This window comes from Chelon labrosus (assembly GCF_963514085.1).
Source record: "Chelon labrosus genome assembly, chromosome: 7".
In the NCBI taxonomy this organism is placed as follows: Eukaryota; Metazoa; Chordata; class Actinopteri; order Mugiliformes; family Mugilidae; genus Chelon; species Chelon labrosus.
The window spans coordinates 20804732-20820392 of NC_140343.1; the positions used below are offsets into that span (position 1 = coordinate 20804732).

The window sequence follows — 15661 nt, forward strand, 5'->3', positions numbered from 1 at the left end:
AATCATCCATGCCCGGTTGTTTATTATCAAATCAGGGACATAAGTAACAGCAAAGACTGCAAACATGAATGTTTCACAGCTTGTTTTCACAATTTAACGTCTGCGACAGTGAAGGCTGACCATGTGATGATCTGAGACCAGAATCAAAGGCAATCTGACGGTCGTCAATCACACAGCTCATTTTTTGCTTTCATGCATCCAGCTTCAGTTCCTGCTACCGAAGGACGCACCAAGGAATGTAAATATACGTTCTTACATTAGTCCCAGTTTGGGACCCAAACGTCACAGACTACACTGTGTTTTGTCACACCAAGATGTGACGTACTGTAACCATCAAAACTAAAGGTACTAAGGGTGTGAAGCATTCCAACACACACAAGGCATTTGTGTTTTCAAAAAGGACTCCGCTACTTGACAATTATATGCACAACTTCCACCTGTCAGTTCATCTGTCAGTATCAATATAGTGGAACATTTGTGGTTGAGTTAGACATTATTTACATTCCAATTTGAACATTTTATGTACAGCAGGTTTAGTCAAAAAGGCAAATTGAACTGGACTGTTTGATCCAAAATAGTGTGAAGTACAATTGTTGTTCTGGACACAAATGAAAGGCAAGCATGATAATCTCAGAGGACATATTTGTTCTGAAACCAAAAGTGACACCGGGCTATGCTTCTTGATAAACACTACTGAGTGATGTTCTTCCATCTTCTGCTCGGTGGTCACTGCACCGTGAGCCCTGCGGCTCGGTCTGGTCCCTGATAGAGATGTGTTCAAAGAGATGGCCTGACTGGCAGAAGGTCAGGAGAGTAAACAAACAGCCGTCACCTTTGCATAGGGTGTCTGGAGCCCAGAGACTGCTTCCCTTGTCGTCTGTGCCTCCCTTTGGCCTCTGGCTCTGAATCGCTGAGCTCCAGGTCAGGGCAGTATCCGTCACTGTCCTGGTACGCTCGCATGTTTTTCACTTTATGTTCAGACACAGGTTTGGCCCAGAGTCTCTCCTTACCTGAGCCCTTTCGGGACAGTTTGTCAGAGGCCCGCAGGTCCTCTGTGGTCCGTACCAAGTTAATGGTTGCCTCTTTGAAAGACCTGCCAAAGTGCTCCATGGCAGACTTACGAAAGCTGCTCTTGTCCAAGGCCTCATTCGAAGTGTCCCTGCCACTGGGAGTCTGACAAGAGCTGTCCTTCTGAGCCACAAACTTTTCTAAGAGGCCGTTAGATTTGGTCGTACACGCTCGGTCTGGGTCCATTTTGCCATTACTGTTGGATGAATGGCCGTGGAGCGCAGCGTGCAGTGCTAAAGGTTTGCCAGTCAGTTTAACAGGCAGCGCAGTGCTACTGGTGTGGCTTGAGGAAGACAGTCGGCCATTGGAGCGCTCCTCTCTCAGACCACGGCCGTGCAGCTGAGGCTTCCCCAGGCCTAGCCCTTCCCCAGCGTGTTCTGTAACATTGCCACTATTGTCCGGGCAGAGTGGCCCGTTGCCAGATTTGGAACTGGGGTGTCCGTTTCCAAGACTTGAAGCTTTGGGCATTTTTAGCTTCAGAGTAATCCTAGGAGGAGGCCGAAACAGCGTGCTCTCCACTGGGAATGAAGCAGGAAGACCTTTAGAGGGAAAACAAGACACATTTGTTAAAGATTAAGCCATCATTCATTGATGCTGGACTCAGATTGTACTTTGAGAAACCTCTATTCAAACTTGAACTCTCTACAAGATTTGAAAATAGTAGCCCAACACAACACTACAGGATATTATTGAGATTATCTTACAAGACCAGGGAGCACTGAATGCACCACTCCACGTGATCTCCCAAGGTAAAGGTTATTAATAAAACTAAATCTACTGATCCACCCTCTGAATCGGCACAAACCCTTGCAGTCTCGGCAGCACAACAATATCTTAAAATCTGGAATTATGTTGATTATTCTTTTAAATTCGAGCTCACCAGCGGACAGCTCTTGGTTCATGAGCTTCACATGCAAGTTGAACATCTGCTCCTGGGCTTTATTCTGCAACACCTTCAGCTTCTCCCGTCGACTCACCATGTAGCACAGATTTCTCACCTGGACAGTGGACAAAACATCAGTGTAGTATGTTACAAGACAGCACAACACACTTAATAGGCTTTCACATTTGACAGTTGGACAACTTGACAGAGAGTTAGTTATTTGTCACATATCACCAGAAATACAAACATAATGGTTAAAGCAGTCTGAACTAAATCAGCACAACACAAATAACTGTCTTAGTGCTGACTTGAAAGGTTTAGTACCATTGCTCCCTTGAAACAATGACCATTGTGAGGATTTGCTGTTTGTTGTTTGGTTGTTATTTTGCTGGAAAACAAAGCCTACATATCTGCTGTCTTGCAGACTGCAGCAGCTTTTTTTTTTTTTTTTTTGAGTACTTCTTTTTCATTTGCCGTACTTGACAAGCCTTCCAGGCTCTGCAGCAGTTTTTCTACTCGTGAGAATAAATCAATTTGGTTTGAGTTCAGTTGTTTCCACTGCATGATTTCAGTATGTTTTAAAACCAAACAATGCAGAACTAAAAGCCAATTTGTGTTGCGAAGAGTTCAGTTCAAGAAATTCCTTTCGGCCATAACATGTGATTTTTTTTTTATATGCGAGTCTAATTTGGTCAAAGGTGTTATGTGCATAAAGGGTCATTTATCAAGATTATCTAGAAGAATCTATGTAATATTTTTAAAAATGTTTTAAAATAGTGTCCATGAAACAACAATCAATGACTATATTTAATATGAAATCTGTGGTCATTCTGGTTCTCTACGTGAACTCCAACTGTCTGGATTTCTAAACATAAATGAATAAAATTAACAATTAACTGGACACATACAGCGCCTGCTCCATCAGCTGAATTACACAGACTCAGCACTAAACACTTCTACACTGCAGCGTAAAAAGCCACCCACCCTCTCCAAATCCTGCCGTAGGTGCATGAACATCCGCATGCGTGTGTGGATGCTGTCCTCCTGAGGCTGCAGCACCATGTTCTCCTCCTCCTCTTTAGGGGGCAGCAGAGCTCTGTTAAAGTTGGCTTTCCTCTTCAGCTTCCAGTACTGATAGATGTAGTCTACCAGGCGCACAGAGAGCCCGAGGGCATGGGCCAGCTCGTCCAGCTGGATTAGAGTGTAGAACTCCTCTTCCAGCTCCTGTAGTCTCTGTGCCCGCTGGCCCACCTTCCCCGCCTCGTTGGGGGGTTTAGAGCGAGCTGGGCTCAGGCCAGCATCCCCCGTTTTAGACTTGCTGTGCTTGAGGCAGTAAGACTTGAACTTAACCTCATCCCCTTCATCCAGGATGGTCTTCATCTCCAGGCTGTGCTCAAAGGCACATGTCACATGGAAGGGAGTGGTGCAGTTCTTTACCGAACACTGTGAGCAGAAGGGGAAAGACAGACATTTACGTCAAGGTTGTAACCAGAGAGGACCTAATCACACTAGAGATGACATTCACTTTGGGCTGTTTGGACAAGGCTCAAACTCCTCTCCTCCCTCTTCATCACTTTCATCGTTACCTGCTTGTCACTGTCTCAGACTCAGACTCACTCTCCCTGCTTGACTGTTGTCTGGAGTACGCATGAGAAGCCACATCAGTGGAATATCTCAAGTCATTAATCGGTCTTCTCTCCCTGTCCTGTCAGCATCCTCATACTCTCTCTCCCTTGTTTTGAACACACCAAAGTAAGACTGGAGGAATATTATCACACCATGAATAGAAACTTTCATCAAATTTATCATGGTAAACGGTTTTGTATTTCTATAGCAAATTTTTAACCCACAGTTACTCAGATCACTTTGCCATCAGAATGACACCTCCACACACCTGTGCCAAGCACTGGGACCAACTTGGATTTCAGTGTTTTGCTCAATGACACATCAGCAGGTGGTCCATATGCAAGGGATTTTACTACTGAGCCAGAGCCACACAAGGACAGCTATACAATTATGCAACAAAGGAAAGTTACTACTGTCTACATCAGCTAAACATGCAGCAAAACATAAATGATGATACATGTGTCATATGATTACACTGTGTTACACTGATTAGCTGCTTTGATCGATTAGCACCCAAGAATTGAACTCTTTTGACTAAAAATGCCTATTTCTATGCACTTACTACTTATTTGTAACTTTAAAATATTATGTGTTTCCACAATTACAGATCCAGCACAAAAGGACGCAATGTAAAACTTTTATGCACATGCTGGTGAAATGTTATTATTGGTATAGTGTCGCAACAAATTAAATATTCCTGCATTTGATATAAACTCTCTTTTGGAAAGTCAGAACTTGAAATTACGTCATTTTCAACTTCTGGAAGCGAAGAAAACGTGGCTTTGTCAGGGGCACAACAATATGACACCAAGTCCTCTCACTAACAGATATATGAAGTTTACTTAACTGAACACACCAACGAGCAAAATGTGTGTTGTTGTTTTATATTAGATCCACAATAACAAAAGATCTTATTGTTTTAGCAAAGTTTTCTTTGGAAATCTTGAGCTCACACTTGAAACTGAATGCAGCACTTGGCCAGAGTGTGTGCCTGCTGGCTGATGGTCAAACTTTAACAAACACTGACATGGCCTATGTACATGTACATCCTAGCAGTCCAGTTCTTAGTGTATTTGAAAGTAGTGATTTAGTGACAGCGACTGTACTTACCCACAGCAGCTGTTTCTGCTGGGTTAAGGAAAAATCACTTGGTAATCCACACACAGCTGCAGCACACTATAATACTAGGACTAGTAGTAATAATAACCGAAATATCTGTAACCCAATTACCGTATGTAACAGGATTACTGTAAGAGGATTTTCATATTTTACAGAAAGTCACTTGTCCAGCATTTCAAGTTTACACAACTGGTTTCATAATTTGATTACCACCTGGGAAGTTTGCGTTGTAGCGGACACCAACTATCAGAAAAGTGAGACAGTGAAGGCTCTTGTTATGGTTATTTTTCACCCTGATGAACTTCAACAGCACATGTCACATATAGTGAGAGCTAATTTTAGTCTCGTGTGGACAGTACAGTCAGGTAGAAGACTGAGAGGGCAAATTTAAGCATTAATATGGTTATTCTAACATTAATACAGTGACATAAAATACCCATTCTGACCTGGATACATGCGCCCGTCTTCAGTTTACACAGACTGCAGATAAGAGACCAGCGACTGGGTGGGATGTGGGAGACTTTGGTGATGGGTTCCATCCTCTCAGGACAAGCGATGCTCACCTGCGCAACAAGGTTATTTAATATTTACTGTGCATGACGTAAACAGATGGGGAACAAACAGAGACTAGACTGTAGGGGTTTGATTACTTACCTCTGGGATCCACAGGGCACAGCTTACATGCGCCCACTTGGTGCCGGCACGTGTAGCCTTCATGGCACCTCCCTTTTGGGGACACAGAAGGCACTGCGGGTCGATGCCGAGGACACACGTCCTACACAGCCAGTTTCCAACAGGCACTTTGACAATGCCATAACAGGCCTGTGGAGAGACCATATTGTTACCAAGTGATGTGTAACTGTCACATTCACTATCAGAACCATTTGAAAATAGTCAAGACAAAAAAATCAACAAGATACAATCGATCATTTTTAATTACCTCTGTTTCTAGAGGAATAATACTACAGACAAAGCAGTTTTGACATGTTTAACTGTGTGTTTTTAGGGCTTTCAGTTAAATGACGAATCAGCTGATTGATGAACTACTGAGCCGATATGCTGCCTGTGTAATCCCAGATGACGTTTACCTGGTGCACGCAGATGTTGCATTTGTCACAGAACACCATGTCATTCCCTTCTTCGCTGTCTGGGGAGCGGCACACATCGCAGATAACGTCCTCGTCGTATTCAATCCCCAGACCTTCCACTGTCTCGATGGCGTGGTTCATGTTGTCATGGCACTGACTCTCCAGGGACTCCATGGCACGCTCCATTGTCAGCTCATCCATGGGCTCCTCTCCTGAAAGACAGACGGGGGACAAAAAGCCCCACATGGTCAGAGAAACCGCAGCCAACACCGTCCGGATATCATCAGTCCAAATCTTAATGCTCTTATTTCTAGCTTAGGACGACAGATGTCTGCAGATACTGACAACACTGTCTAATTTCACAGAGACAATACAATGAGAGTTTTACGGTGGATTATCCTTTACATTCTTGTTCCTTACCCATGCGGACAAGCTCTTTGTTGAGTGCTTGCAGCCAGTGGAGGTCCATGTCGTCCAAATCATAGCGACACATGGCCTCTGCCAGCTCTTTGATGTTGACATAACCTGGTTCTGTTGACTCCTGGCTCGAGCACTGGATGTACTTCCTCTGGTGGCTGTAAAGCAATTCCTTGGGCTTCTCTGCAATAATTCTGAACACAAAAGAGACAACAAACATCTCTCAGTGCTGTGAAGCTGCTAAAAAAAGCTAAAGTGGCACATTTAGATTGGTTGGTCTACAGTGAGACTTATGGGAATGGCACAGGAGCACCTGACTGATGGCTCTGGGATGGTGTCTGGACTTGCTGGCACTTGGACTCCCTTCTCCCACTCCTGCCTCCATGTGTCTGCCAGAAGGTAGTAGTCCTCTGGGGGGACATGGTGGGAGTCTGGCAGCTTCATGGCACTGATCAGGTCTTTTCTAAACACCTAGAGGTAGGAGGAAAAAAGGCCCACAGGGCACACAGCGGTCAGACACTGGTCCTTACATTTCACGACACTAAGCACAGACTGATCACTTACTTCAGCCGGTTTCTTTGGGTTGGAGGCGGGGGTCCCAGGTTTGCTGCCATATTGGTTTGAGGAGCAGAAGGAGGTCGAAGGACCTACAAGAAGAAAGAGAATGTTATTAAAAGAGCAGTGGTAAAAAAAAAAACAAATAAAAAGAATAATATAGTTTGCTTTAGGTAAAGTGAGGACTCACTCTCATTGTCAGAACTGTCACTGCTGCTGGAGGACTTGAGACGTTTCATCCTGTAACATCCTGCAGAAGAAAACAGGAAAGAAGAGACGTTAAAATAAATGATTTTAATGTTGAATGAAAGCGGAAGCCTGTGTTTCAAATCATTAACAAACTGAACAATTAATACAAAAAAAAAATACCATAAATTTCACATTGAAAAGCATGCTAGTAGATTCTTCTGACAAACCAAACTTTATTTCAGATCTGCAAATAAGAAATATAGGTCAATCCTATAAGCGACAGACACGTATGAACAACAAGCATGTGTCCAGTGTACACACAGTGTACCACCCAAGATTTATGGTGAGTATGCACAGTTGCTTCCTTTTTCTTCAAAATATCTGAATTTGGTCAAAAAACTACTGACGTGTTGTCAATATGAACCTGCTGACAACATTATAATGTAGTACATAGAAAGCTTGGTTTCAGATATTTCTTTTTAAAAAAAAAAAAGGGAAGTGAAACTAGAGTGACAGACAGACGGCGCACAGTGTGTACCTTTAGCCTACTGAACCACAGGGACGATTCATTTAGGTTTCAACATACTGAAGGACTCAAACCTAGAGTAGCCCTAAATACAGTACGTCGTTTCAACAGACAGGACATGCCTCACATTCCCCATGAGGACAGGAGGGGTAGGAGGAGGAGGCACGCAGCCAGTTTCTCTCCATACCATAGTACTAGTAACACACACACTAATGCCAACCGCTGAGGAAAATCTCCGAGCTAAGTTTTCTAATCTACATCACAAAGCTCAGAGCACTCAAAGAGCCTGGCATCTGCTTCTGACACAAGTGTTTCCATCTCTAAATAGAGCAAACACCGTGTGTTCAGTCACTCGCGACTCACGATCAGTGTACCAACAGTAATAAATTAAGTGACGATCATAAAGCGTGTTTCACCACTTTCTGTTGTTTCTGACCTTTATGTACACTAAAGCTACAGCTATTCATCGAACATGTTCCTGTATTTTGATGTTTACTCACATGAGCTGAGTTTTAATGAATAACAGAAAATAACTCTGCACTCCAAATTGGATTCAGCAGTTTTTTTATGCTTTATATCAGAGTAAAGTGAATATTCTTTGGATTTTGAAGTGTTAGCCTGCAAACATGAATGAACTGAGTTGGGGATGTTTTATAATCTTCTGCATTCATCAGGGTCTATGCTTGCGTCACATGCAGGTTGTGGCTCCTGTTGTGATCGTATTCAAGCTTTCTTTAGTAGTACTACTAAACCATAATAAAGTCAGCAGTACAGTGACAAAGATGAATGACTAGATCCATGTCCATGTCCTCATGTACACACAGGTTGAACGGGAGGCTGCGGCCGCGCACGGATATGACATCATGCTCCTGATATTCCAACTTAACAGGAAACTATGACCAAATTGCGCTTGCCACATTATTTACATTACTCCTCCTACCTTTGCACTATCTATGTGGGTGTTAGCTATAACTTTACTGAGCTATAAGTACACCAGGGACAACAATACGTGCACTGCCCCAAGAGAAGTATTGGCGCCAAACACACACACACATACACAGGCCTGCTGCACCACAGGCTATGAAATCAAACATGGGCGCCACCATCATACAAAGATGTCACTTCCTACAGCCATTTATGCGAATGTAAGTATGGCTAAACTGGGTTTACTATCCAGCGTAGAAACCCATATGCTAGCGGAAAGACGGTCACCTAATAGTCGCTAACATTTACGGAGTAAAGAGGCAGAAACAGAGATAGAAAAGCAAAAAAAAAAAAAAAAAAGAGCAGGCCCCGTGGCCTGGATAAACCATCCAGGGCAAATCCTGCCACATTGAGCCCCACTGAACACACGGGCATATTGTTCACATTCCTCCCATCTTACCTTCAGTCCACGCTCTGCTGTCCGCTTTATTCCAGTCACATATACGACCAGACACACCGTACAAACATATACTGGTAAAAAACAGTGGCTCTGCTTCTAGCTATAGGTTAAATTTAGTGTTTTGTATCCCACCACAGTGGGAATCTCCAGCCTTGCAATCTGTCCACCAACACGGCACAACAGCTCTATTGTACCGCGCGGCCCGCCGGGTCCCAAAGCCCGTCGACTTCACTCCAGCCTGGGTGTGCTCGATTTTTCCACTGGCGTTCATGTCTGTGGCGACAACCAGGCGTTCAACACACCGATATCAAACTTATGTTAAATAACTAGCCAAACAAATTATCTGCTTCTGCGGCTTTTAATGTGACTCTGAATTTCACAAAGACAAGATGTCGTTTGAGTGTACAAACAAAATTACAGACACGTGCATTGACAAGACAAAATGCTCTACAAAAACTGTATGCTCCAGTACAAAAAGTTTACAAATACAAAAGTACATCACATGAAGTCCCTATAGATGTATTTTTATTTTTTATTTTTTATAAAGGCAACCGTACAAAACCGTTTGATATATCAGGCATTTTATCAGTGATAAATGAATAAATTATTAGCCCGACTGGGTGAGGTCGGGCTGTTTGCCATTGAATGGAACATTTAGTACTTAGCCAATTCATGCTGTTTACATAGGTGGAAGTGAAATTACTGAAATGAAAGCTGCGAACTGTGATCCACTGAGAAAGACAGTGATGATTCAGTCTGCTGAGACATGCTGCAATGAGTGGAAAATGGGGTCTCTACAACACCAATAAAACAACCCATGAATGGTATGCATGAACCAGCTATCAGACACAACTGGCCAAAGAGGTGTGCCTAAATTCACAGCTTCTCAAAATATTACATAAAATCACTCAATTTGAACTTTGAGAGCTCTTTAGTTAAGAGTTGATCAGGTTACAAAGAGGAACCAGGACACTTCCCTTTACCCCACTGTCTGTAACATTTTTGTAAATGTCAACCTTATAACCAAGCAGTTGTTCTGATGCCAGTGTCCGTATTATATTTCAACTCATTAATTTACTATATCATAATTATAAAATGTTGTTGGTTCAAGTTTGCCAACCTTCATCTAAACTTCGTGCAGCTTCTTTTCACACATAATGAAACTTAACTAAAAATTAGAACATTAGGACATTAACTTGTTTCTATACAAAAACATGAAGTAGAGTATAAAACAAATTTTTACAAATCTTTAAAAAAATGATCACGAGTTGCCTACATCAAAAATCCAGCCATTATACACGTTCACACAATTCAGTGTAAACGGATCAGTTAACGAGACCAACTCAAACCAGCTTTGGCCTAACAAATATCCACAAACATGTAGTCATCATCTACACAGAATGTTTCAGATATACACATTTTAAAATGATAAATGTGATTTACCTAAACAACACACACAAATTAATCCTTAAAAGAAATAAAAATATAAAACATTTTCCCTCAGGCATTCTTGTGCTTGTATTTTTCCCATTGTAATTCAGACAGTGACAAAAAGCAACACTTTAAATAAAAAGAAAAACACATTTACAGCCAGGAGCTACATTCACAAGAGTAACAGAATTACCAGATACATTCATAGAAATATAAATATTCACAGCACTGTTAGCAACTAATGAGTGGTTTACAGCTGAATTTCAAGGGATAACTCTGCAGAGTCATTCATTAGAGGGGAACTGGTCTACCGAAGGCTTTATCAGATAACACTTCCGTTCCTATCCATCTTTTAATGACAAAAAGAGGCAAACAATCTGTACACGTATTCAGCCTGAGCTGGACGGTGGGGTGGCAGAGCGGTAGAAAAATCTCAATCAATTCAGGCAGTTTGTTTTGATACATGACCATTTACAAGCCCATCTGCATGTCAGCGAAGTTGAAGAAGCTGTCCACGTCTCGAGACGAAGTGTTTTTGTTATCAGAGACAAAAACCTGTGAAAGACAACATAACATATCTCTAGATTGGAGGGATTTTTTTATTTATTTCTTGAGATATCAAGCCTATCTGTGTAAAGAGACATATGCCATAAATATAATGTGATTACCTTGGTCCCACTGAACACTTCATTGACAATGGTCTTGCAGGCTTCCACAACTCCGTCGCCGTTCAGCTCGAGGGCAGTGACAGGGCCTTTAGTAGTAGGATACAGTATCAAGGTCACAATGCTTCAGTAAATAAATATCAATACGGGTTCCCCTGCTGTTTGTAAAATCCTCTCACATACTTCAGTTACACAACAGTAACTCAATTCTACCAAAGTTAAGCTCTTTTCTAATATTTTATTGATTTCTGCAATATGTACAAGATTAGCATCGAAAAAGTAGCAGTCAGCAGCGGCATCCCAAATGTATTTATACTTTCGGAACGAGAGGGAGTAAATAACAGAGAAATCCTTTCATAAAACAACTTACAGGTCTCATAATAAAATTACTTGAAGAAGTGATGCTATACTCCTTTTATAAGTTTAGCCATTTTAGGGCACAAACTGCTGTTTTATTTCTGCTCTGTGGTAATATGAACACCATCTCCCTCATTAGTATGTGTAGAGTATGCCCATGCTGTAGTGGTTAGGTTTATAAAACAGCTTCCCAAGATAATCTACGACGATCTAACATACCTGGTTGAGTTCCTGAACAGCTGATATATTGGCAACAACACAAAAACAACAACAGAGACAATAAAAAAGGAACTCACCTTTAGTAATCCACTCCACAACATCGTCTGCAGTATTCTGAAACACCCTCTTCACATCTTCAGGTCGCATTGCGACTTCCTTTGTTTGCACCAGTACAAACCCTTTTGCGGCCGCCTGTGCAAATAGGTGCAAATAAAGATATATAATTATCACTTAAAGTTAGCACCATACCATAAAATATTCAAAGAACCCTTCCTGTTTAAACACAAGATAACCACGCAGCATGACTTCTGTACTGTTCCACATGTGGATCCGGTCTCATGCTTGTGTGTTAGAGTAATGCATTTCTTACGGACAACACAAACATAACTGGAATGTGTAAGAAGCTACACAGCCAGCTGAGCATGTTGGCCAAGCATTCCTGAAAAGTTGTGGTTAAACAAAAGAATGAATGAAAAATGATGCTGTTACGTGATCATGTATTAAACTTATACAACTTTGATGAAATAAGAATATAAAATATTTATTTGGGACTACAAAGTAGGCAAGTCCTGCACCTCAGTTCTAAAGATAATGAAGAAATATTAATATGTCTTTCTGAAAAAAAACTTTGAATGCAAACTTAAACTGAAATGAGGACTAAAATAAATGCTGAAGAGGATCATCATACTCTTTATTCAGGAGAAATAACTGTTTTTACCTGACAATAATATAAGCTTCAGTGACAATGCAACTCGTTTCATTGGCTGATAACTAGTTTCAGACTGTAATATATTTCTGATAGCTGTAATAACAGTGGACGCTAATGCTTGATTAGATTATTTAACTTCCTTATGATTCTTAGTTTTACTTTCGTTCCTATTTCAAAATGGTGACGCTGTGGTTTTGACCGCCTTATAACCCACTGAGCAACTTTTAAAAACACAGACAGTAATGACTGCACTCAGCAATGTATTACTGGGGATAAAGTACAGATTCATCATTACCACCAGCATCTTACTGTCCATACACAAAGCCTTTTGTTTGTTATTTCAAAACCCGGTGGTATAAATCTAATGAAATCTCCTCACACTCTGATGCTCACCTCATCGATCAGTTTGCGTGCATTTGCAGTGGTGTACTCCCCAGCGAAGAAAACAAAGAGGCAGGACTCTTCACTGTCCTTTCGCCTTCCTCCCTTTGTCAAAGGCACAATGCTGCGTGACGGGTCAGTGGCTATTCGAACCGACTTGAACTCCGACTCAGGGTCCGGTGTTGGAACAAACTCCAGAACCGCTGAAGCCTCTGGCAACAAGCTCCAGTTGTTCTCTCCAGACACCGGTGTGAAGTCGTGGATATTACTCCAGTTGTTGTTGAAAATGCTAAGTCCAGCGTCCTTGAAGTGGAAGGCCAGCTCTGGGTAGTAGTACTGGAAGCAGCCGAACTTCATACCAGTGGAAGACTCTATGATGGGTTGAGTGGCGCAGCACAAGAACACCTCCATCTTTTTGCAGTCCCGTGTGCGAAACTGCTGACAAGCCACCACACACTTGATGTCTTTACAGTCTCTGAAAAACACACTGCCTTTGACGGGTCCCAGAAAAATACGGCAATTGACACAGTCATCGATGGTGATAGTGGCCGCGTGGTCGAACACATAGATGTTGCAGTTCTCACACTCTTGGATGACAAACTGCTGCCCGTTCAGCTTGCCAGGAAGACGGCCGGCCGTAACGTCTTTGAGCCCTGTCAACATGTAGTCCTTGGGGTCAACCTGTACAAAAAAAAAATAAAAAAAGGTGACTGACTGAGTATTCAAACTATATATTTAGTGATTTTTTGAGCATATACTCTTAAATTACTACCTCTGTCATCCAGTAAATTTTAATACAAGCAATTCTTAATGTATATGACACCTCTAATATACACTCACTTGCCAATTCATTAAGGTTATGGTATTAAGTATTTGTTTAAAACAAAAGAGCTGTTGACTAATCACAATTTTTATTTTAAAAGTTGTGGTATGTGTTACTTTTGTATTGTACTGAGACTCGTTCTCCCAACACATGTTTCCATTATTTTGGCAATCCCATTTTAGTCAGTGAGCTAGTCTAAATAACCATTTGCTGTTTCAACATAAACTGAGCACCAGAACAGCCATATTCTGCCATATTAGGATGTATTCGGTTTCACATGACTTGGCAAGTGTGCGCGTTAAGCAAAGCACCAAAAACACTTGATTTTGACCTTGTTAACTTCCAGGGGTTTATTTTTGGACTCTATTTTCAGATTCAGCAACGTGATTAGTGATGCAGTGGATTCTTTGGTAAACCACATTTAGAGTGCAACATCCCACGAGTCAAAACGGAAGCAGAACCACACTCTGGTTGACGCCTATAAAGGTCTGAACGGGCTGTGTCAAGTGTGGTAAGATGTGGAGCAGGGAACCACACAGTGCTGTGTAGTAATCCTATAATGAGATAAGGCTGAATACATGGAGATAGAGGACGAGGCTTTGGACATAAAAACTTATAATGAGCATCGTATAAATCCTCTGGCTAATCTGGCAACACTTAAAGCTCAGTATTTCAGCAAAACAAAAGTGTGCTGCCGCGCACTGAATCTCAGAAAGTAAACAGCGTTTGTTTACTTTTACTGTTACAGAAATCAGGAAATGAGTTCATTAACACATATACCGACATTAGACAACATTACAAATTGCTAAAAAAAAATAAAAAAAAATAATAGATGCCTTTGTGGAGAGCAGGTTTTTTTTTTTTCCTTTTACGTTTTTAACACAAAAGCTAGTAACACCTTTATAAGTTGGAGGTGTAAGCTAACTACATCTCTCAGAGGCTCACTATTAGCTACCTGAAAGCGACAGAACACAGGAGTTAAGAGGTCGGGAAGCTAAAGTGAACAAGATTAAGGTCTAAATTTACAGAAATGCACCCGTTAGTTTTATTTCAGCACTTCAGATTTAGCTTCACAGGTCCTACGCGTTACCTTCTCTCTCTTATCCCAGCTGTACTGCTTCGGAGCCTCGTCGGTGTTGTTGCCAAGGGGAACCGCGTTACTTGTAGTTTCGACAGTCGTTGTTGTCGGAGTACGTTCCTCTTTTTCTGATGACTTCCTTTTGGATTTCTTGGAAAAGAAGCACCCCATTTTGCCCTCTCAGTAGTGTCCAAAAGTGTTACCAGTTTTCTGACCGTAGGGTTAGCCCGGGGAACGCCACAGAGGTAAGGCAGAAGCTTAGCTACGTGCACTTCAGTTGACAAGATTTTTTTTTAGCTTCCCGTTTACTAGCCTCGTTTCGCAACCAATCGACAAGGCGACGGTCGTCATGGCAGCCAATCACTGAGCTGGGCAGAGTGACGCAATCACGTAGAGGAGGTGTGCGCTCATGAGGCGTTTGGGGCCAAGTGCTAACAGGATTTCCACAGGTGGAACATAGACCTATTTTAATTCCCGTTTATGAAACACAAGTGTACAAAACCTAATTTCAATTAAGCGTTCTAACTTGTATATAAACTAAGTTTATATACACAATATATTCTATTATGAAATACAGCGGTGTATCACAGATGATAAAGTGTATTAATCGAGTGTAATTTTTACGCACGAAACTGCATTTACACGTCGTTCATCATAACGTAAGGCACTGTGACACCAGAACTGCTTCAACATTTGATTCAGGTAGGTTATGGTTGGGGACTCGGGCCACTTTGTTAAAATCGGCAACGGGAAATTTTCACAGACTACCATGAACGCATCGCTATTGATATGTATTGATATGTCAGAGACACACCCCTCCCAGTCTTCCCTTAACCGCAAATAACAGCTTATATAAACTTCCAAACTTCACTATCTTATAGAAAATAATAACACTGGCTGACACTCACAAGGTGAATATAGTGGTCAATTCGAAGTAAAAGGGTAGTCAGTACTTGGAGTGCTGACAGGAAGTCTGGGTTGTGGTTAAAAACAGCACAGTGGTGCGCAACAACCTACAAACAACATGTAACCATTCGGCCACACATCAGATTAGCTTGCAACTTAATCCACCACGCTATACTCTAATAATAGGTAATCCCGCTTCATGATGCCTGGCCTTTCTGTACATCCACCTTTAATTGT

At 41.7% G+C, this 15661-nt stretch overlaps 2 protein-coding genes across 2 annotated transcripts; both read right to left on the reverse strand.

Moving 5' to 3' along the window:
• Positions 1-9072, reverse strand: jade3 (jade family PHD finger 3). Its single transcript, XM_084547588.1, has 11 exons — positions 8856-9072; positions 6947-7006; positions 6766-6848; positions 6515-6672; positions 6205-6395; positions 5785-5996; positions 5351-5518; positions 5143-5259; positions 2936-3394; positions 1949-2066; positions 1-1607 (listed from the first exon to the last, which is right to left on the reverse strand). Exons 2-11 carry the CDS (start codon positions 6993-6995, stop codon positions 829-831), a joined length of 2334 nt encoding a protein of 777 aa, XP_084403714.1. The 5' UTR covers positions 6996-7006; positions 8856-9072; the 3' UTR covers positions 1-828.
• Positions 9073-9213: 141 nt separating this feature from the next.
• Positions 9214-14975, reverse strand: rp2 (RP2 activator of ARL3 GTPase). Its single transcript, XM_084549058.1, has 5 exons — positions 14531-14975; positions 12630-13298; positions 11605-11719; positions 10955-11040; positions 9214-10841 (listed from the first exon to the last, which is right to left on the reverse strand). The coding sequence occupies exons 1-5, from the start codon at positions 14687-14689 to the stop codon at positions 10758-10760; spliced, it is 1113 nt and encodes a 370-aa protein (XP_084405184.1). The 5' UTR covers positions 14690-14975; the 3' UTR covers positions 9214-10757.
• Between the last annotated feature and the right edge of the window lie 686 nt (positions 14976-15661).

Coding starts and splice junctions, on each gene's coding strand:
- jade3 (XM_084547588.1), bottom strand. CDS start 6,995: ATGAAACGTCTCAAGTCCTCCAGCAGCAGTGACAGTTCTGACAATGAG. Junction 6,673..6,765: donor ACCCAAAGAAACCGGCTGAA/GTAAGTGATCAG, acceptor TCCTACCTCTAG/GTGTTTAGAAAAGACCTGAT. Junction 2,067..2,935: donor TACGGCAGGATTTGGAGAGG/GTGGGTGGCTTT, acceptor TCCACTGTCCAG/GTGAGAAATCTGTGCTACAT.
- rp2 (XM_084549058.1), bottom strand. CDS start 14,689: ATGGGGTGCTTCTTTTCCAAGAAATCCAAAAGGAAGTCATCAGAAAAA. Junction 13,299..14,530: donor GCTGGGATAAGAGAGAGAAG/GTAACGCGTAGG, acceptor TTTTTTGTACAG/GTTGACCCCAAGGACTACAT. Junction 11,720..12,629: donor CACGCAAACTGATCGATGAG/GTGAGCATCAGA, acceptor CTATTTGCACAG/GCGGCCGCAAAAGGGTTTGT.